This window comes from Myotis yumanensis, unplaced genomic scaffold (genome assembly GCF_028538775.1).
Source record: "Myotis yumanensis isolate MYYU_CA2020_CCGP unplaced genomic scaffold, mMyoYum1.0.hap1 SCAF_16, whole genome shotgun sequence".
Taxonomy (NCBI): domain Eukaryota; kingdom Metazoa; phylum Chordata; class Mammalia; order Chiroptera; family Vespertilionidae; genus Myotis; species Myotis yumanensis.
The window spans coordinates 17749200-17772323 of NW_027223767.1; the positions used below are offsets into that span (position 1 = coordinate 17749200).

Consider the following 23124-nt stretch of genomic DNA (forward strand, 5'->3'; position numbering starts at 1 on the left):
CCTCGCTGAAATCAATAAAAATATATATTTTTTTAAGTCAGTATTCCACCCTAGCTGGTTTGGTTCAGTGGACAGAGCATCAGTCTGCGGACCTAAGGGTCCTGGGTTTGATTCTGGTCAAAGGCACGTACCTCAGTTGTAGACTCCTCCCCAGCCCGGGCCCTGGTCAGGGTGCACGCAGGAGGCAACCAATCGATGTGCTTCTCTCACATTGATGTTTCTCTCTGTCTGTCCTTCTCTCTTTCACTTTCTCTAAAAATTAATGGAAAAATATTTTCAGGTGAGGAGTAAAAAAAAAGTCAGTATTTCAAGCTATCATGAAGAGATGGAGGGAGCCTCGAGGCCTTCTCTGTCAACACAAACTCACTCTCTTAACTGGTATTCTGCCGGGAGCCGGTCCATCCTTGCTGTTTCAAGGGACCTGGCATATATGGCATACTGTTCTTAATATGTTTGCTCCCCTTCTTGGCGCCATGTGTTTTAACCAAGGTCACCTCCCTGAGAAAGGTTGTTTCCCCAGGTGGGGATTTTTCCCTGAGGTTAGGGAGGGGATACAACCCCTTAATTAAGTGCCAGGTGGGTAGTTAAGCTACATAATCTTTACTCCCTGGAATGGAGATGAGAAACGCCCTAACCTTTGTAATAGAAATTGACAGGATTAAAATCGGCTGGTATAAATACGGATGTAACAAGACAATAATCATCAGAACCTCATCAGCTCCTCATCAGCTCCTCATCAGACCCTCATCAGATCCTAACCAGAACCTAGCCAGAGAACATGGCAAAAGATCCTGGACAGAACCTGGCTACAGAACTTCACTGGAGAACCTAGACAGAACATGGCAAAAGAACCTGGATAGAACCTGGCTAAAGAACCTGGCGACAGAACCTGGCTACCGAACCTGGCTGGAGAATTTGGAAACCCTGGCTGGAGAACCTAGCAAGAGAACATGGCTACAGAACTTGGCCGGAGATCCTGGAGGGAGAACCTCGCTATGCTGATCAACTGAATGCTGACCCCGTGCCATTCCTTCTTCGCCGACTCCGTCCACACCTTTGGGGATCCCTGGACCCGCAGGGGTTGGACCCCAACAGTATTCATGGCTCTTACCTTCTTGTAAAGCTCATGGGTGTTTTCTGCCACAAGTAGATTCATCTCTTTACTGAGGGACCTGATGAACCTCACCTCGGACCTTGACTGGACTGGGATTTGAATCCTGGCTCCACTGCTTACAAAGTGGGTGGTGTTAAATTTCCAATAGGTTTCTCTGAAGTTTCTATGAGATGAAATGGGTAAAGTGCTCAACTCAAAATAATGGTTACTTCTGAGGTGAGATGTATACTTTTTATACATTTTAGTTTCCATTGACTTTGTTATAAGTTTAATGTTGAAAATGGGGGGGGATGTTTTAACAATAGTTAATAGATTGCCTGGTACATAGAAAGTACTTGATAAATGTTAATTCTTATTGTCATCATCTCCACATTTTATAATCTGTCTCTGGGTCTCCCCACAACTTCAGGTAGAGTGCCATGCAGTCAGCCTTGTTCAATATAACTCTGCGTGTTGACTGACTGATTGTTAACCTCCTCTACGGAGGTACCCTTTAGTCTCCTGGCCCCCCAGTGCATTCCCTAGCCCTGCCTTCACAGGGCCATCTCTAAACTCTGCAGGCTCATCGATTGTTGTGGTTCTATGAGTGATCTGTGCACATCTTTTTATTGTTTCCCCTGTGAGTATTTTTTCAGCCAAAGATGTTGCAAGAGTCCCGAGGGCAGCCCTAGAGGCCAGGCCTTTCATGCCCACCTGAGAGCACTTCTGTGGCCAGGCTGGACCCTCTCCCAAGAACAGGCAGGGCCACCCCTCAGACAGGCATCTGGAATTGTTTTCTTTAGGTGGTGAAAAGCCAGAGTCCCAGGACCTATCTTGAGACAGATCAAGGAGAATACATTTGGGCCTTAGTCATAACAATCCCATCCGCATGCACTTTACAAAACCCTTTCATTCTAACCTCATGACACTCACAAAAAGATCCTGTTGGCAGAGTCCAACGGTGCTTTTCCCTGAAATGACTTACCCAGGGGGAGCTCTGAGCCACCAGCCACTCACACAACGTCACCTGATGTCTTGCTATTATGAGCACGGATGCCTAATGAGAACTCAGCATGTTTTAAGCATTTTACTATAAACTCATTTAATCCTCACAACAACCCAAAGATCTCATGAGCTGCATAAGCCATCATTATCCCATTTTATGGATGAGGAGACTGAGGCCCAGGGAGGAGGAAGGTATTGACAGAGCCAGAATTAGAAGCCAAGCAGGATGGTTTTAGAAGCCTTCCATGTGCAGTGAAAAAGGATCAACACCAACGTTCTGGACTTCAGAGGTCTTTTTAAAAAATGTTTTTCTTTATTGATTTCAGAGGGGAAGAGAGAAGGAGAGAGAGATAAAAGCATTAATGATGAGAGAGAATCATTGATTGACTGCCTCCTGCACGCCCCCCTCTGGGGATCCGGAGGCAACCCAGGCATGTGCCCTTGGCTGGAATCGAACCTGGGACCCTCAGTCGGCAGGCTGACGCTCTACCCACTGAACCAAGCCGGCTAGGGCTGGGCTTCAGCGTTTTTAAAGCATCTCCTCTTGGCTCTTGGCACCTTCACTAGAGAAAGAGGGTGTTGTTATCAACTGGGACCCAGAGAGGTGATGGGATGCGGCCAAGGTCATACAGCTAGTGAGAGGCCTGGGGCAGCTTTGCTGCCAACTAGGCACAAGGTAGGTTTCCTGACCCCTGGTCAGCTCACCTCCCACCCAACTCTTCCCTGGGCCAGTGGGGGCACTGTCTGTGGTTCCTATGCCGGGGAGCAGGCAGAGGGGCCCAGCGGATGCCGGCCTGCCTGTCTGGGCGCTGTCCGCGGTGCTGATCCGCCCGCCGCGCCCTTGCTCGACAAGCGGCAGGCGGGTTCCCCAGATTTCCCTTCCAGCTCCCAGCCAAAGCCAGCTCCTCGAGTTTCGGCGGCCCTCCGGGGTCCTTCGACCTGGCTCCTGGGGCTCCCCGGGCTCCCCCGCCCCTCTCCCGACCGCGCGCCGCCAGCCTCCCTTTCCCCCCTCCCCCCGCCCCGCCACCCCGGCCCCGCCCATGGCCCCTCCCCGCCAGTCTCAGGTCCCTCCCCTCCCCCTTATCTCTCCCGCCCCCTCAGCTCCCCCCTACTGCTCGTTCGCCAGTTCCGGTCACGTTGCTGGGTGTTTACGCCTGGAGGCAGCCCGGGACCCCCCCTTCGGCGCCCCGGAGCCCCCGGAGCCCCGACCCCACCGCCCCGCAGCCTCGAAGCAGCTGATGGCGCCGCAGCCCGGGCGGGCGCTGCGGAACCCGGGGCGCAGCTAGCGTGGGGAAGAAGAGCTCCTCCCCCCACCCAGCCCGCGGACCCGGGCTCCTCTGGCCTGTCGCTCCCGCAGGTCCTGAAGGTGAGGAGGCCCGTGGGCGTGGGGGTGGGCGCCGAGGTGTTCCCTAGCGGGAGCGCTGGCTTGGGGCTGGGCACCGCAGCGCGCGGGAGGCGGACAGGACCCGCGGGCTGCTGGCAGAAGTTGTCCTCCACCGCCCAGACTCGGACCCTTCCCGGCCCTGGCGGAGAGTCCAGAGCAGCCGAGGTCAAGCCACCACTACCTCTTGCCACCTCCTGCCACACACATCATTCCTTCTGCCTGCCTTTCCCTGTCCTCCCTGGTACCTCTCTTCCCCGGCTCCCTCCGTCTCCACATGCCCCCCCCCCCCCCTCAGGGAGTCATATTGGAGGCGTAATCAGGGCAGAACATCAAGACTGAAGTGGGTGGGAGCTCCAATTTCCCGTACGGCCCACTCCCGTGTTCCTGGGTCCTCTGCTTTGCTGGGGTTGGGGGTCCTGCGGTCTTCAGTGGAGGGGGGAGCCATAACCCAGGGGTATTGGAGGAAGAGGGTACAGAGTGGAGAGGACCAGGAGACCCCTGGAGAATGTGACTCCACCGCTAACTAGTCAAGTGACCCCACCTTACAGAGTCTCAGACATTTGTCTAGGGCTGACTTCTTGTTCCCAACTCAAATCCCCGGGAGAGCCAAGGACCTGAGAATGAAGGGAGTAATTGTTTTTTAATACGCGCGCTTACTTGCCCTGGTGATTGCCAATAGCGCTCAACTCCTTCTGCCTGTTTCACCAACATTCCTTGTGCTCCTGCTTCAACAAGGAATTCCCAGAGACAAAGCCCTGTCCTCAGGAAGCTTATTGCTCAGAGCAGAAGCCAGACAGAAAGGCAGGCAGACACACACACACACACACACACACACACAGTGATGCCTGGTGGGATGCTTGGGGAACACAGTGGCAGAAGAGAGGCATTTCAGCTTGGTGGGGGTCAGGGAAGACTTTCTGCATTTGAGCATCCTTCACAGGTTTAAGGAGGTAAAGATAGGATGGGGAATAGTAAAGGAGGGATGTTCATGGGTATGAAGAGAGTTTGTTGTGAGAGCAGCAAGAGGTAGAATCCAAAAGAGGAGAGGATCAGACTGCAAATGTGGACCGAATTTAGATTGTGAAGGGCCTTAGGGTAAATGCCAGTGAGTGCTCCAAGTTGCAAGACACTGTCAGTTGTGTATATGGGGCAAACTACATAACCCTCTGAGCTTCTGTTTCCTCATTTATGGAGTACTAACAGAACCTTCAGTGTAGGGCTCTTATGAAGATAAATGAATTAATATGTGTAAAATGCTAAGAACAGTGCCAGCCATTTATTATTATTAATATTATTATCATCATAAGTGTTATTATCTGTGCAGTAATCCTATATAATAAAAGGGTGATATGCAAATCGACCAAACGGCAGAATGACCGGTCGCTATGACGTGTACTGACCACCAAGGGGCAGATGCTCAATGCAGGAGCTGCCCCCTGGTGGTCAGTGCGCCCCCACAGAAGCCCTGAGCCAGGCTCAGAACTGGCAAGCGCAGCTGCCATGGCGGGAGCCTCTCCCACCACAGCAGTACTAAGAATGTCCGACTGCTGGCTTAGGGGAGTGGGCCTAAGCTGTCAGTTGGACATCCCCTGAGGGCTCCTGGACTGTGAGAGGGCACAGGCTGGGCTGAGGGACCCTCCTGAGTGCACGAATTTCATGCATTGGGCCTCTAGTAATTATTATAAGTATTATTACCTGTGCATCCATGTCTGAGAAAGACTTTTTGAGTTCTTGCTTTCCCTCCTACCCCAGTCCTCAGAGTCAGGTAGTTAAGAGGAATAACAAGTAAGAAAAGTAAAGAACAGCCCAGCTGGTGTGGCCCAGTGGTTTAGTATCGACCTATGAACCAGGAGGTCATGGTTTGATTCCTGGTCACATGCCTGGGTTCTGGCCCTGTCCCCAGTAGGGGGTGTGCAGGAGACAGCCGATCAATGAATCTCTCATCATTGATGTTTCTATCTCTCCCTCTCCCTTCCTCTCGGAAATCAATAAAAAATATATATTTAAAAAAAGAAGAAAAGTACAGAACATTTTGATTCATTTACTTATTCATTTATTACCATGCCTGTCCTATCTAATATACCTCCCCTGGCAATTAGAATGATAAAAATAACTTTAACATTCTCCTTGAAACAAGAAGGCATACTTAAAATTTTTAACAAAATGTGGGTGAGTATTCAGAACAGTGCAAGAATATTTGTTGACTGAATAAATACTTCAGTCCTAAAGAGAGAAGAAATACTAAGAATGAAATAGAAACTGGGACAGAGAAGCAGCGGGGGTAAGGGTGGCAGACATTGCAGAGTCCATGCAAGCAAAAAGCCAGAGGCCTAGCTCTGGTTCCTCTCCAGTCACTGCATCTTCCTGAGGGAGAGATGGGGGCAGCAGAGGCTCAGGGACATTGAACAGACTAAGGGAGGGGAGTAGTTAGCCTCCCAAAAGAAGTTTGGACTATGACAGTGGTTTTCAAACTTCTGGTTAGCAGAAGCCTTTTCTCCGGTGAATTTGTCTGCACAAACCCATCATATAACAGAGGGGTGAGAACAGTAAAGCCTCGAGCCCTGCCCTTTCCCCCAACCCTTTTGGCAACATCAGAGACCCCTCTGCAGAACTCTGGGGTTCTATGGAGCAAATTTGAAAATGACTGATTGAGATGATTATGAAGACCCTTCAGAGCCCGGAGTGATGTGATTCTGTACTGTCTGTGGTTCTTCCAACGCAAAGAACTATAGGAACTGGGGAGGGGAGAGGACCGCAAGTTCCTACTTTACCAGGTCAGTTGTAGGGAGATAGCTGGGGAGGAGAGTGGGCACCTGAAAGCTCCAAAGAGCCAAGAGGAGGTGATGTCTTTTTCAGGGATCAGGGGCTTAGGCCTTTCTTAGAGCGTCACAGTGTGTCAGGGTCAGAGGGTTCCTGCACCTGACACTGTCTGGGGTTGGGGACCTGAGCACAGAAGGCTCCGCCCACCAACTTCCCTAAGGGGAAAACATTTGTTCCTTCCTTCCTTTCTTCCTTTCCGTCCCTTTTCTTCCTCCCTTCCTCCCTTCCCTTCCCTCCCCTTCCCTCCCTCCCTCCCTCCCTCCCTTCCTTCCTTCCTTCCTTCCTTCCTTCCTTCCTTCCTTCCTCCTTTTCCTTCCTTTCCCGTTCCTTCCCCTCCCTCCCTCTTTCTTTCTTTCTCTCTCTCTCTCTCTCTCTCTCTCTCTTTCTTTTTCTTTCTTTTACTTGATTTGAGTTTATTTGAGCCAACAGATGACACGCCAGGGAAGCAAGAGTTCAAATGCTCCTAGAACTTCCTCTCAGACAGATGAGAGGCATGTCCAAAGTACTTGGAATTAACTGTATAAATTGTGAACCCTGTGTTGCAGGTCCTTTTTTATTCTTGATGACAGTTCTTTAAAATGAACATTCTCCATCCAGCTAGAAAATTAAAACAAAGAGGTAGGAGCACGGGGAGAAGGTGGGCAGCAGGAACAGCGCAGTTCCTGAGGTAGTCAGGACAGCGGACCGAGGTGAGAGACCTTCTCACTTTAACCTGGGAGCTTGGGCATCTCCGGCTGGCTGTGGGAAGAAGATGGAGCTGATAGCTCTTACCCCTTAGCTGCTGCTGCTGGCCTGGGCCTTGTCCTCAGACACGAGGTCCCGAAGCTGGGAGGTTCCAGGACTACATCTGTGTGTGGAAACCGGACATCTTTCCGAGTTGGGTTTTCCAAGCACATGTGGCTCCCCAGCCACACACAGAGAGATCCGTGTTGGCCCTGGTTTCCCCTTCCCACCTCCATCTCCCGCCCTCCCCAAAACAAACTAAACAATAACGGCTAAGAAAGTATATTTGCCAAGATCGCTTGTGACCCCAATTTCTGCCCTGAGGAGAGCACCTGCCTCGTTGGAAGCAAATACGCAAGCCATTCTGGGAAGGCCTGGAAACAGCTGGTTGGCTCAGTCTGTCACTGGGGCCAGGGGCCCGTCTCCAGGGCTGTGTGGAAAGAGCGTTAACTCTTCCGAAACATTTGCATTTCAGCAGCTGGGAACAGACATCTTCTCTCTTCACCGTAAGCACAGGCCCACACACCTTCATCCTCCAGGTGTGCACACAGCAGACACGTAGATTCAAGAGACGCAATGCACACACATGCATGCACACATACATGTACTCCTTCCGGCATGGACACGGGCTCAGGTGCATATACAGACACACAGGCACACATATCCCAACACAGACAGACAAAAGCACAGACACGGCTCACCTGTTCCTCCCGAGTAATGCATCAGTATATTTGCCAGCCCTCTTCACATCTGTTTCTCCTTGTCTGAGGTCTCTTGAGCATGCCAGATCTAACAGGCTGGATCTCACCTTCTCTGTAAATCTGCCCCTCCACATCCGTTCACCTAGCTCCACAAATTCACTCACTCGTGCACTCTACCGATATTTTACAGAGTATCTCCTATGTGCCAGATTCCGTCCTAGGTACTAGGGAACAAAACAGTCTTTCATCTTGTGTTGCCAACAATCTGGCAAGGGAACCAGACAATAAACAAAAATGTAATATATGCAGGTGGTGATAAATTCCTGGAAGAAAAGCAATGCCGGTTAAGGGAGTGGAGAGTGACAGAGGGGTGGGTCTATTTTAAATCAAATAACCAGAATAGGACCCTGATTATGTGACCTTTGAACAGAGTCCTGAATGCAGGGAGAGATGGGCCACCAGGGTATCTCGGCAAAGGGCATTCCTGGCAGAGGGGACAGTGCATACAAAGTCCCTGGGGCAAGGTGCTTGGCATAGTCAAGAAACAGCATGGAGGCCGAGGAGGCTGGGGTGGAGCCAACAGTGGGAGAACAGCAGGAGATGAGGGTAATCAGAGCCAGGGGCCATTGGGTAGGGTCTGGTGAGAACTTTGGATTTGGCTCTAAGTGGGATAGGAAGCCCTTGGGAGGGTGTAGAGTGAGGGATGGGGTGAGCTGATCAGATTTGCTAAAGGAACTCTGGCTGCTGCACGGAAAACAAGGACAAGAGTGGAAGCGAGAAGCCAGTTAGGAGGCTACTGCAATGTTACACCCGAGGGATGGTGGGGACCGGGACTAGGGAAACACAATAGGGACAGTGAGAACTGGCTGGATTGAGGAAGTTTTTTGAAGGTAGAGCCAGCAGGATTTGCAGATGGATTGGCTGTGGAATGTGAGGAAAGGAATGAAAGATGACTCTTAGTCATTTGTCCTGAGCAACTGGTGAAGAGGCAACCGGAGCACTGTTTATCCAGATGGCGAACAGTAGGCCAGAGCAGGTTTGCAGGAGTGACTGTGAGAGCTCAGGACTGGGACTTATAGTTTGAGGGACCTGGGAGACAGCCAGGTGGATGTAGTAGATAGTCGGTCTAGTGCTCAGGTCAACATAGAAGCAGAATTTACAGCCATGGCATTGGACAGGACCGCCTTAGGAGTGATTAGAGAAGAGGCCCAATGTGAAAGATGAGGAATGGGGGAAATCCAGCAAACGTGCCTTCCTACTTGACTTCCCCGATGCTGAGAACTGTTAAACACCCGAGTATTCCTCTTATCGTGACCTAACCCAGCGATTTTCAACTGGTCTGCCCCAAGCATGTTTAAAACATGCAATACCTGACTATTTAGACTGTCCAATTAAAAAAAATGACAACAGCCAACACAATAGCCGTATGGTGTGAATGAATCAAAATCATACCTATTTGCTTTGTCAGATCAGAAAAAATATATATATTTTTGGTGTGCTGCAGAATTTTACTGTATGTGTGCCATGAAATGAAAAAAAAGGTTGAAGCCTGGCTGGCGTGGCTCAGTGGTTGAGTACCGACCTATGAGCCAGGAGGTCACAGTCTGATACCCAGACAAGGCACGTGCCCTGGTTGTAGGCTTGATCCCCAGTGTGGGGTGTGCAGGAGGCAGCCAATCGATGATTATCTCTCATCATTGATGTTTCTCTCTCTCTCCCTTCCTCCTTTAAAAAAAATTTTTTTTTTAAAGAAACCTTAAAAAAATATGTTGAACATCACTGATCTAATCCAGTCCATCCCCATGTCCTGCCAATTCTACCCCCAAAATATGCCTGGAATTTCTCTTCATCTTCATCTTCATCATCTAGCCCAGGCCTCCATCGTCTCTCACCTGAACCAGTGCTACATTCACCCAGCTCAGTGGTTCTCAACCTCTGGCCCTGTAAATACAGTTCCTCATGTTGTGACCCAACCATAAAATTATTTTCGTTGCTACTTCATAACTGTAATGTTGCTACTGTTATGGATCGTAATGTAAATATCTGATATGCAGGATGGTCTTAGGCGACCCCTGTGAAAGGATAGTTCGACCGCCAAAGGGGTCGTGACCCACAGGTTGAGAACCACTGACCCAGCTGACCTCCCGGTATCCACTTTGTCCCCTCTAATCTGCCCTCCCAACAGCAACCACAGTGATGTTTTAAAAATGCAACTCATGTCCCTCACTGGCTAAAATCCTTTAGTAATTTCCCAATTCACTTAGTATTAATCCACAATTCGTAACATAGTTTACAAGACCCTGTGTGATCCTTTCCTTGCTAACCTCACTTCCTGCAACCCTCCCCCCAGTACCTTGCACATCAGCCTTCATCAGCAGTTGGCAGTGTCGCTGTTTCTCAAAAAGGCCATGTGGAGCACTTAACACATAGGGCTTCGCTTCTAGTAGGCACTCAATAAACGTCAGCTGTCATTATCCTACCTCTAGGCCTTCACAAGTGCTGTTCCTGTTTGAGACGCTCTTCCCTGTACTCTTCTGACTAACTCCTACCCCTCCTTCAAGTCTCTTACTTTTCTGTTGCTGCATAACAAATTACCACAAACTAAGTGGCTTAAAACAACACACATGAATTTTCTCACAGTCTCCAAGGATCAGGAGTCTGGTACTTTTTACTTAGGTCCTCTGCTCAGGATCTCACAAGGCTGAAATTAAGACCAGCTACATCCTCATCTGAAAGCTCAACTAGGGAGAGAGCCACTTCTAAGATCACTTAGGTTGTTAGCAGAATTTAGTTCCTTGTGGTTGTAGGACTGGAGCCCCTTGGTCTTGGTAGCTGTCAGCCGGGGGCCATCCCCAGCTGCTAGTGGCCTCTCTCAGGTCCTTGCATGTGGTTTCCTCCATTATCACTCACCGCGTGGCCGGTTACCTCTTCAAGGCCAGCAGCAGAATTTTTCTCAGGCTTCAAATCTCTTCCTTCATTCAGTAACGGCCCTTTGAACTCACCCGCCCAGAATAATCTTCCTTTTGATTAACTCAGAGCAACTGATTGGAGACCTTAATTACACCTGCACAATCCTTTCACCTCTGTCATAAACCTAATCACAGGAGTGAAATCTCATATTCTCAGTCCCACCCACACCCAAGGCGGGGAGATAATGTAGGAGAGCATGACCACATGGGCCTGGGAATACTGGACCCATTTAGAATTCTGTCTGCCATGAGGTCTCGTTCTAAAATCACTTTCTCAAAGAGACCTTCTTTCATATTACACCATAGGTTTCTTTCACGGCACCTATCACAAATTGTAATTGTAAACTTACTTGTATTATTATTTGTGTGATGCTCTTTTTGTTCGTTTGATTCTCTCCCCTTAGCCCTGGGAGCTCATGAGGGCAAGGATTTTGTTTTGTTTATCAGTGTTTTTCCGTAACCAGCACAGCAATTGGCAATAGTAACTCACTGAATGAATGAATGATGAAGAGATGTGCAAATCAAAACAGGGATTAACCTCCTCACACATTTAACAGAAATGAGAAGGGATGTAGCACTGACTGCCCCCGGTCCTGTAATGAGTGTTCTACCCTTTTTAATCTCACTTAATCCTCACTGTTACTATTAGCCTCATTTTACTGGGGGGAAGGGAGAGGGGAGCTTTAGAGAGGTTAACTTTCTTGCTCTAAATCATACAGCAGGTAACTGAAAGACCCAGGATTCAAACCCAAGATTGTCCTCATTATAAATATTGAGAATCTTCTTTGGATTCAAAAGATTTGGTTGGAGAATTGGGCCTGCCACAACTTTCTGGCCATGTGAACTGGCCCGGGTCACTTCAGCTCTGAGTCTGTTTGTTTGTGAAATGGCTGGGGTCATACCTACTGAGGAGTGGTTGGCAGAAGTGAGATAATGTGTACAAAGTTGTTTAAACATAGCAGGTGGTCAGTAAACGTAGCCAGTGATTCTCACAGGCCAAAGGGCCGCCTCTACTGAAGTGATCGGCCTATTTGGTTGGACCAGGGGGGTCAGGCGGTTCGAGGGAAGGGAGCCCAGAAAGAGAAGCCTATGAACGTGAGGGTGTCCGGTGGACCTGCTTGGTGTGACCCTACAAATAAAAATGTGGAGTTGCAGAGACTTACATGGAAGCCAGTCTGGAGGGGACCATTTGCTGACCAGAGCCCTCCATCAGTAAGCCTCCCTCTCCACTGCCCAGGGAATTCCTGGGACAGGTGGGGGCAGGTCCTTCAAAAGCTTAAGGAGGCCCTGGCAGAGAAGGCCTGAGCTCTGAGTCCTCCCGGGGTCAGGGCCTCCACTGCCCTTTGCCTCAGCTTCTCAGGATGCTCATCACCACTGGAGAGACTCCCTGGGAAAGGGGTGGAGCCAGCAGGAGAGCTGAAAGGCCAGGCCATCCACAGGACTCAGGGATGCAAATCTCCCCCTCCCATCAGTGTCTTAAGTTCCACCGTGGATCCACCACATGGGTCTCCTTAGCACCCTCTCCTATTCCTCTCTTAAAGGGGACTTTACCACCTGCCTTCAGCCCACAGAGTCAGTCAGTGTTGGTGAAACACTCATCAGATCTTCCTCTGACCTGGAAGAGCCCAGAGCCCTGCTTGAGGTTAAGTCAGAGAAATGGAGTTGAACTGGGAGAAGGTGCCTGCTGCCCTGCCAGGCGGCGGTCACCCTTGAGCTGGAATGCTTGCAGGATGGCGGAGCTGGAAGAGACCTCAGGGTTCTTCTACGAGAAAACCAAGAGCCCAGGGAGGGAGAGGATTCGCCCAAAGTCACACAGCTGCTTAAGAAGCAGCTAGAGCCCGTCTCTGTTTCTCTTTACTGACTTTGATGCTCCATTGGTTTTCCTCCCTGAGAAGTAGAAGAGGCCTTGGGGCAGGAAGTAAAGCCCTTTCCCTCTGGGCCTCTGTTTCTTTATCTGCTAAATGGGAATAACTATACTTCACTGCCAACACCCCCACTTGTTTATAAAGCTTTGGTGAGTGAATATAGGGGAAATGGCCTCCGTGGCAAAACCGTCTACCTGGTGACCACAGGACCCCAGATTGGAGGCGACTGTGAGGGATCTGAGGGTGGGCAGGGCAGATGGGCCCAGAAGATGTGTGTTCACCTTGTCATCCTCCCCAGGTGAGTCCCAGGCCTGGGTTGCCATGGATACCGTGTCCCTAGAGCATCAGATCCAGAGCGTGCAACGCCACATCAGCTTCCTGAAAAAAGAGCAGATGGCCCTGCTGCGAGACCTGCACCTGGAAATCCTGAGGCTGCAGAAACGCTGCTCAGGTGAGGCCAGGAGGGATGGTTGTGGTCGGGGCGGGGCGGGGAGGGGGGAGGGAGGCAGAGTGGCGGCAGGGGCAACTGTCATCATCACAGTCATTGTCTCTGATGGGGTGTCCACCGTGAGCCCCACAAGCTTCAGAACAGTCCTGCCAGGTGGGTGTTCATCACCCGTTTTTCTCAATGAGGAAACTGAGTCTTCAGGGCAAAGGGCTCTGATTCGGTAGCAGAGGGAAACCTGGGAACCATTCCTGGGAATTTCCTGTCCCCTTCTAATAAGTATTCATCAAGCACCTTCCAGCCCTAAGAAACCTCAGTCTAGTTGGGGAGACACACACACACAGGGAGAGTATTAAGGTAACAGAAAATGAAGAGGACTGATGGGAGTTCTTTGGCAAGACCATGTCCAGCTTGGGGGGGCGGGGGGTGATAAAGGAGGAGACAGGCATCCCAGGCCCCAGAGAAAGGAAGCATTTCCACTCCCGCAAGGCTGAGTAAGATGTGGACATGCTGAATTGTTACGGGGAAGAGGGGTGAGGGAGCATTCCAATTGAAGGGCATGGCAAAGTCCATAGGTGGGAAACCGAACGCTTAGGGAAAGTTCTGTTTCATGGATAAAGCTGTGCTTAAAGGAGCCTGGTGAGAAATAGGGCTGGAGCCAGATCATGGAGGATCTTGACAAATACAGCTAAGAAGTTTGGCCTGTCCTCCTGCGTGGTGGGAGTCACTGAAGGTTTTGGGCAGCATCATGCTGCATTACGAAACTCAACAGTTGTGTGAAGATGAACTGGTGGGAGAGGGGCACAGGGAGACTAGTGACAGGGCTGATGAAATGGTCCAGAGGAGAGATGAAGGGGGAACGGAAGGGGAGGGCCAGTGGGAAGCAGATGGAAGGAAAGGACTTGGCAACAGATTGGATTTGTGAGCAGGACAGAGGAAAGCACTGAAGACAAAGCTAAATCCCAGGCCTGACCTCCTGGCCGGCCCTCTCCGAGGCCTGGCTCTGGCCCAAGTGCTCACCCAGGCCGAGTCTCAAGTCCAGGCTTCAGAGCCAGGATGTCTCAGCTGGAACAGCCCAACCTCCTCATTGTACAAGTAGGTAAATTGAGACCCAGAGAGAGAGAATCACACAGTATGTTAATGGCAGGACTAGGATTAGAACCCAGATCTCTAGACTTCCCATCCTTCGTGCCTCTACAGCTTTCTGCCTATCCTTTCCCCAAGACTTCTATCTCCCCTCCAGCCCGCGCTCATGGGAGGTTCTCCATTCCCTAGAGGGAAACTGAGGCCCAGAGCCACCTGCCTGGCTTCTCACTTTGTCAGGAAAAACCGGTCGTCCTGACTCTCCGCCCCCACAGCCTCCTCCCACTCCATGTGCAGGTTCAGCTGCCACAGTCCAAGGCCAGGCTCCCTGCAGTCTCCCCCAAAGCCTGTGTGACAGCAGCGCCAGCCCCACACTGACTCACCCCTGCCTGATGCCCCTTTTCGTTGCAATAACATTAAAGGAAAGTTGAGATGAGCGAACCCTCAGACCCTACAGCTCTTCCTCTAGTTTCTTTTTGTTTTGCCCTAATTCTAAAGACCTGGGTCCTTCCATTCAGGACACGGGCCAGGATCCAAGAAAGTATAACAGGCAGGAACAGAGTGCCCTCGGCCCCCGTCATCCTTCTCAGATGGGTGTGGGCCCGCAGCCTCTAGGTTATTGATTAAGGAGATAAAAAATAACTCTGAGCTGGCCTGGGGCAGCCACTCTGGGGGCTGAAATGACTGAATAAGGCCCTCCCTCCAAGGGGTGGGGGAGTGAGGAGAAGAGAGCAGAACAAAAGAGATTTTTTGTTTGTTTCCGTGTTGTTGTTTTTTTTAAGGAGATTCTAGAGCCAGCCTGTGAAACTCATGGCCGGCAGGCCACATGCCTCATTAGGCCTCGAGTCTGACATGCTTGTTCTAGAGGGCCTGGAAGGGGATGGGCGATGGAGGGGCCGGTGTAGGAACCAAGGAGGCAGAGTACTGGGAGAGCTTGCCAAAAAGAGATGAAGACTCAGAATGAAGGACCTGAGAGGGGGATGAGTGTGTTCTAGGTGGCAGGGCAGCGGGATAATAAAGGGAACTACCCCTATGTATTCAACCCTACGTTTCCCTCAGTCCCAGCACCAGCCCCTTGTGAGGCAGGAGCAATTTTGTCCCCATTTTGCAGATGAGAAAACTGGGCCTCAGAAAGGTGTTGTCACTGGCCCAAGGTCACAGTGCATCTGACCTCACAGCGTGCTCGTCTAAACTGAGGGAACTCTGACCAGAAGATGAGCAGGGAGAACTGATGGATGGGGACCGGGGCCCAGCTGAGATTCATCTCCCCTCCCCCAATTCCCGTGGTTAAGGGCCAAAGAGAAACCAGTCCACCGGGAGTTAGCGGCAGAGCCGAAATCCCTGGGCTGTGTCCCTGAGCCTACTCCAGGTTCCCTTGAGCTACCGTGCAGGGCCCTTGGAGGAGGGGCCAACTTGGCCCCAGGAAGCCCTGGGGATGGAGGCATCAGAGGCCTTCCAGGGGCCCCAGGGAGGAGGTTCAGGCTCAGGTCATAGCAAAAAGCCCAGGCACCCCAGCTCTCTGTCTCCTAGCAACAGCTGGCCTCCCCAGGGAAGGCACCTCCAGCAAAGCCCCTGTTTCTCTAGAAGAGCTGGGTGAGGGCAGAGAGGAGGGGCAGCAGGGGACCTACAAGGCTGTCTCTGTAGGTGCTGCTGCAGAGGTGGTCCCAGAGATGTGCAACCTTCTCTCGCCCCCAGGTTCACGGGAACAGAGGTGCTCCTGAGAAGGTGCCCTCCCATGGGCAGCTGTAGGTCCCCAGCTCCCTCGTGTCCCTTTCCCAGCTACTGGGGGAGTCGGGGAGTTGGGGTAGGGCTAGAAAAATGATCAAACTCAGCTGGCTGAGGGATAGGGCTTTCTGGGATGTAAGGAATGGGGCTGGGAAGACAGGCAGGTGGAGAGGGACGGCTGGGCTGCCAGCCAGTGCCCAGGAGGAAACTGCCCCTCTACTAGCACCCTTGGCGGGCCCCTCGGCTGCCCGACCCCCTCAGTGCCAAGCCGCACACGTGGTTCCAAGAGCCCTGCAGGCTTTTCATCACCAGGTGGCGCTGTCCTCCTTGAAGCCCCTCTCCCTGCCATGTGGAGCCTGGCAGAACAGGGCTGGGAAAGGGGCAGGGCTAATGTTCAAAAAATAACATTGGCACAGCAGTACTGGCTGTGAAAACAGTGAAACACATGTCCTATTGGTAAATAGCCACTACTTGGAATCCCCCTCCAGTGGCACCAAGCAGCCCAGCCTGGACACTCCAGCCTTCCTGGATCCACCAGCTAAACACTAAAGCAGCGGTTCTCAACCTGTGGGCCGCGACCCCTTTGGGGGTCGAACGACCCTTTCACAGGGGTCGCCTAAGACCATCGGAAAACACATATATAATTACATATTGTTTTTGTGATTAATCACTATGCTTTAATTATGTTCAATTTGTAACAATGAAATTGGGGGTCACCACAACATGAGGAACTGTATTAAAGGGTCACGGCATTAGGAAGGTTGAGAACTACTGCACTAAAGAGTCTGTACCTGGGGACTCTTCCCCCTACCCACGTGGGAGTCTGTGCTTGTTTCACAATAAATTTCCACCTTGCTATTAAAAAAAAAAGTCTGTGCCCTGCACAGTAGGGGGTCCTTCTGATTGGGTGGCATGTTAAATATTTGTACATCATCCCTGGGAAGAAGCAAATACTTCCCCAGTCCCAAAAGCAAGCCAGGCTCCTCAATCCCACCAGGGTTGAACTAACTCCCAAATCTAAGCCACAAAGCTTGCACCGAAAGACCTCTGGGCTTTGAATGAGGCAGATCAGGCTCAGGCTATGCCTTGGTACCTCTCTTCATCTCTTCCCTTAGCTGGGCTGTAGTACATGGGTATGGGGGGGTGTGATTTGGATGGTTTCTAAGGATCCTTATTGCCACTTTCACTGAGCTGTGATTCCCTGATATCACACACACACACACACACACACACACACACACAACTGCCTTTTCTTTTCTCTTCCCCCCAGAACTGACCCGTGACCTGGAGATGAGAGAGGCCCAATCTCACCAGCAAGGTAAGAGAAGGATGACTGGTGGGGAGGTGCCAACAGGTCACCTTTCCCCACCAAGCCTTCCATGTCCCAGTCCAGACTGGTTGAGCACAGCGCAGGATGTCAGCCCCACGTGTGCAGTGAACAGCCTGCACCACCCCGTACACAGGAACACCATCCGTGTTTCTGGCGAAAGTAGGAAAATGAAAGCAGGTAGGAGATGGTGTCCAGTAGGTCCGGGCTGAGTTAATTCCTCTCTGTGACCTACCTCCCCCATCCTTCCCATCCTTGCGCAAATGATTCTCATGATCAGTGTCCGTATCCTCCAAGATGCTGAGTGTCAAGATGCAACACAATGACAATATGGGGTCGTCGACTTCAAGGAACTGAGTTCAGAAGAGAAAGTTGACACAAGACACATTAGCAAATCCCTCATTTTACAATTCCCGGCCCCAAATATTTCCCCACTAAAAAAAAATTTTTTTACAGGTTATTAGTTCACCCATTAAATGGCAGGTGAGGTGGGGAGATGGTACTCTTGGGGTATAGAGTTTCAGTTTTGCAAGATAAAAAAGTTCTAGAGATTTGTACACTTAACACTACTGAACTGTACACTTAAAAATTGGTAGGATGGTAAAAATTTTATGTTGTCATTTTTATCAGAAATAAAACTTTTTCTTTAATGGAAGGGGGCCTGGCCGGTGTGGCTCTGTGGTTGAACGTTGACCTATGAACCAGGTCATGGTTGGATGTGGTCAGGGCACATGCCCGGTTTCCAGCTCCATCCCCAGCAGGGGACGTGATGGAGGCAACCAATCAATGATTCTCATGATTGAAGTTTCTATCTCTCTCTCTCCCTCTCCCTTCCTCTCTGAAATCAATAAAAATGTATTTTAAAAACATTAAAAAATGGAAAGGGTTGCATTGTTGGTATCTTAAGCACTGATTAAATGATCTCTGAGAATTAGGGCCTGGGTAATACCTATTATCTCAAAGTACAGGACACATTACCTGACATGGATAGGGATTCCATAAATGCTTAACTAAAAATGAATCACAGAAGTAGTCTTTCTTAGCCAGGAGAGAGTAAGAATGGCCTCCCTGCATATTGATATGCTGCTTATAGATCAAGAGTTAGGGGTGGGGAAGCTGGAAATTTAAGGCAAAATGTTAGGAACCTTACAGATTGTTTTGGGTATGTGTGCATACAGATCTAAGCAGTTATAGATTTGCAGGAATTCTGCCCATTTCTTTAAGTGGCAACTATGGGCAACCTCTTGGTGCCCAGGTGCTTGGTGGCAGGGTTACACATCCCAGACACCAGTAAGGGTAGCTCTGTGACAACAGCAGCTTTCATTCCACCTACTACCCTTACCCTGGAAGAGCTTTGGGGGTCACCTGGGCTCAAGGCACTGCCCCAGTGTCCTACTTTTTATCTTCTCCCTCAGTGGGCTTGAGAGCTCTCTGTGTCCTCTTTTTCTGTGAAAATCACCAAGTGCCTTCATATCCATTCCAGAGTCACCTTTTGTCTACTTTTTTTGTCACTCTCATCAATCTATGTCCCCACACTCACTCACATGTGCCAATCCTGAGATACTGTTCCAGCTGAAATGAAGCTAATAATCCAGGAAGCAGGGGTCCTCAACCCGGAAGGTCCAGTAGAACCACCTGGGAAGATTTAAGGAGTGCCACTTCCCAGGTTCCAGCCCAGAGATTCTGATTCGACTGGTCTTTGACAGGGCCCTGGAAACTTTTCTAAAGCTCACTGGATGGTTCCCCACTAAAAGATTGGATATCCTGGGTTGAAACCCAATGCAGTAGGCAAAGGCAAGCAATAAAGTAAACAAAATATTAGAAAATGTAACAAACTCTCTCCATGAAGCAAGGTTCTGGCTCACTCACTCCCCTTTCCTGCCCACCCCCCCTACCCCCCCACCCCCCATCCTAACAGTCCTCCCCTCTTGCAGGTCTCTGCTGCCACAGGGGTTTTGTACAAGTTGTTCCTCTGCCCCCAGCTCCGCCTCTCCTCTCCGCACTGTGTACCTAACTCCCATTCATCTTTCAGACCCTAGCCCATGTCACTTCTACTGAGCCTTCCCTGATTAGGTCACCTTCTCCTGTCAGTCATGGGACTGGCACATCATGTATGAATCTCATATTTGTAATTATGCCCTATACCTCTCCCACTATACTTGCTTATGATGTTTTCTTTATTTTTTTAAATATATTTTTATTGATTTCAGAGAGGAAAGGAGAGGGAAAGAGAGATACTAGTAGAAACAACAATAATGAGAGAGAATCATTGATCGGCTGCCTCCTGCATGCCCCACACTGAGGATCTAGCTAGCCCATAACCCGGGCATGTGCCCTGGCCGGGAATCGAACCGTGACCTCCTGGTTTATAGGTCGATGCTCAACCACTGAGCCAGGCGGGCTAGGCTATGATGTTTTCTTATCCACGTAGCCCCTGTGCCTGACACAGCGCACATAGTAAAGGCTCGATGAATACTTGTGGGGCAAATAAATGAATAAGGACAGTTTTGCATTTAAACTGAAACCTCAAGAATTAGATGGGAGGGCAAGCAGAGGGCAGGATAGGCGCAAAGGCCTGGGGAAGAAAAAGGAAGGCCTTGGGGAGCGCGAGAGAGCGGGCCGGACGTGCATGTGGCTGGGGAGTCGCAGGGCTTCGTCCGGTTGAGGGGTGAACTGTCTGCACCATCACCTCTCTCTCCCCCCGTTTTCCAGAGGAGGCGTCCCGGGAGCTGGAGAGCAAATGCCGCGCGCTGGAGTCGCAGCTGGCGGCGCGGGCGGCGGCCAACTCCGAGCTGCGGCGGGAGGTGGCGCAGCGCGAGGCGCTGGTGTCGGCGCTGCGCTGCAGCCTGCGCGCCGAGGAGCGCCGCTTCCTGGAGGAGCTGCGCCGCCGCAGCCACCGCGCCACCGTGCTGGGCACCGAGCTGCAGAAGCACACCGAGGCGGCCGCCTACCTCTCCTGCCAGCTGCACGCGGCGCGCCAGAGACTGCAGACCCCGCGCCCCGGCCCCGGCGCCGCCGCCGAGCCCCGGCCCCGCCGGCGCGCACAGCGGGCTCGCCGCCCGCCGGCCACGGAGGCCGCCGCCAAGGGCCCCGGCCGGGACTGGGCCGCCTGGGACCGCGCGGCCTGCGCCCTGGACGACGCCGAGCCCATGCCCGACCCAGCGCTCTTCCTCTGTGCCCGGAGGCCCCCGCGGCCCAGCGGCCGCAGCCCGCGCCAGCCGCCTCCCCTGGAGCCCCCGGACCTAGCCTACCCGCCCGCTGCGCCCAGTGCGCCCGGGGCCCCGGAGTAAGCGCGGGGTAGGCGGGGCGTCGGGGAGGGAGGGAGGGAGGCCGGCCCCCGGCTAGAAACGCGGCCCGGGCCTTGCAGACAGGTCCGGGGGTTGGGAAGGTCAGGAAGCCGGTCCGGTTCCAGGGATCCAGCTGAGGCAGCCCCGCTCCCTCCATCCCTTCCAACCGCCCTGCCTTTTGTATTTCCCAACGTTTCCGAAGCTTCGAGCTCTCCCCTCCCGCGAAGGAGCTCCTCCGCGGGGCTCAGCGAGCGCACCCTCTCTGTACAGGACTCGCAGTACTGCTCCTCCTCTGGTCCCCACCCTGCCACTGGGAGGGGAGGGGGCGAGGGCCACCCCGTCCCGGAAAGCTGACAATCGTTTGGCCCCGGGGGAAGGCTGGGCTGGTCTATGTAAGGAACCCGAGTGGCACTTATCACCCCTATGCCTTCCAGCTCCATCCTCCCCACCCCCGCGGCCTCCCCAGCTTCTCCTCCCCGACCCCACTGGTAGGTCCGTACAGGTGAGCACCTTACACTTTAGAAGACACCTCCTCCCAGAGCCTCTGGTGGGGACGCATGGCCGAGGGAAGTTTGCACTCCTGGCAGGCAGCACCCACAGACCCTTAGGATTAGGGTGGGTTTGGCGGCAGAGCCCAGTCTAGCGCTGTCTCCAGCGCAGTCCTCCACAGGATGCCCACTGAGGGGTGTAGACTGGGAGCTGTGCTGGGCAAGTGAGGGACAGCCAGACCTATGGAGGGGCAGAAACTGCCTTCAGGAGGTAGCTGGGACCTGAGGCGCCCTGGGCCCTGGGAGGTTCCTGGTCCTGTTTATTGGTGCTAACTTTGCCCAGCTTCGTGGAAGTGGCAGTTGATAGAGGTTTGGGTTTGCTGGGGAGGAAGTCCCCAGCCGGCCCCCCCAGGGAGGCCTCCAGTGCTATCAGACCTGGCAGTGGTGTGGCGCTCAGGGTCCTTCTGTCTAGGGTGGGGAGTGGCGCGCGAGAGGGTGGAATGCCCCACCTGCTCCCTGCCTTTCTCCCCTGCCCGCTCTCAAGACCAAAGGCAGTCTCCAGCCCAGCTCGTTGCTCTCACCCCAATCCCAGCCTGGAAAGAAAAACCTCTAGAGCCCCCACCCCAAGCCATCCTTCCTCTGTCCTGGGTCCTGCACCGAGTCCTAAGTGCCTGTGAGGTCTTCTGGGGACTGCAGAGGGGGGCACGTGGCAGGGAGAGGCCTTTGCCTCACTCACACCCCGTCCTGGCAGAGCCTGACCCTGCCTGAGGCCCAGCATTGTGTGTGTTTACCCAGGGAGCCATGAGAGAGAGCAGAGCCAATCATTTTTAAAAAATATATCTTTACTGATTTCAGAGAGGAAAGGAGAGGGAGAGAGAGAGAAACATCAGTGATGAGAGAGTCATTGATCAGCTGCCTCCTGTACGCCCCCTACTGGGGATCAAACCCAGGACCCGTCAGTCCCCAGGCCGATGCTCTAGCCACTGAGCCAAACCAGCCAGGGCGAGCAGAGCTCATCTCTAAGGGAGATGCATGCTTCTGTCATCACAGGCCCCTTGAAGAAGAGGAAGGCCCCAATCATATCCTCTCCCACTCCATCTTGGAGGGAGTGGGAGACCAACAAGAAGCAAAGCCCGTGAGCATACTCCCAGCCCACACGAACACAGTGCCCTCCCCAGCCCACCACACTGGGATCCGCTGGGACCACAGCAATAACCAGCCTGGTCTAGGTGTGCAGCCTCTGGGACGCAGAGGCCAAGGTGTGGGCACTGGGACAGACAGCGCCCTCCAGTCTCACTTTCGTCCCAGCAGTGGCCTAGGGTCCTTGCTCTGCCTGCCCTTGTCCTTCCCCTCCCCAGCCTCTGTGCTTGTGCCTCTGCCCTCTGTGTCTCCCCTTGAGTGTGTAACTCGATGTCCCCTCATGCCGTCACCTCCCTTTCACAGCGTGACTGTGAAGGAGGCCTCGCCTCTCTCAGCTGCACCCACTTGCAGGAGCCAGAGGACTGTGGAGAGGAGGGAAAGGTTGCCTTTCTGGAGGTGCCCCCCAAACCTCCATCTTCCACAACCACACTTTTGGGGGTGAACAGGGTGACTTTGTTGTGTCGATTCTTCTAGAGATGGTGAAATACTTTGTCCGTCCACCCACCCACTAAAAGCCATAGCTTCCCCACCTTGCCTCCCCCGCACCCAGCTCTATAGCAATAGCCCTCTTTCCCCCTTCCCTCCTGAACCCAAGGTGTCTATCTGGGGGCCCCTATCAACCCCACCCAGGGATCCTCAGGTGACCTGCCTGCCTCTCCCCAAGGGACCCCCATCAGCAACTTCCCACTCCTGTCCCTCTTCTAACAAGCAGAAATAATGACACTTAATTGTTTGTGGGGGTGCTTGGAGATCCCCCAGATGAAAGGTTCTGAGTGCTGGGGCGGCTGACTCAACTCTCAGCCTGGGAAAGGAAATAAGACAACCCTTCCCACTCCACTCAGCAAGCTGGAGGAGGGGCTGAGGCAGACACAGGGTTCCAATTTTAACACATTCCCTTTCCCCTCCCTCTCCTGGCTAGAGACTTCCCTCCACCCCTCGGCCCTGCCCTGGGTTTGAAACAAAACCCTCAGGGCAGCAGAGTGGGACTAGAATCAGTGGCCTGCCCTTGGCTTCAAGGCGCCAAAGCTCAGCCTTGGGGCCTGGGAGAGGCCCTGCCCTCAGCTTCTGG

The 23124-nt window shown here is 52.4% G+C and overlaps 1 protein-coding gene across 1 annotated transcript; it reads left to right on the top strand.

The window, feature by feature from the left end:
• Positions 1 to 3410: 3410 nt before the first annotated feature.
• CCDC92B (coiled-coil domain containing 92B) lies at positions 3411 to 20430 on the top strand. The gene is made up of 4 exons (XM_070395158.1): positions 3411 to 3464; positions 12859 to 13011; positions 17084 to 17131; positions 19853 to 20430. The coding sequence occupies exons 2-4, from the start codon at positions 12882 to 12884 to the stop codon at positions 20428 to 20430; spliced, it is 756 nt and encodes a 251-aa protein (XP_070251259.1). The 5' UTR covers positions 3411 to 3464; positions 12859 to 12881.
• Positions 20431 to 23124: the final 2694 nt, after the last annotated feature.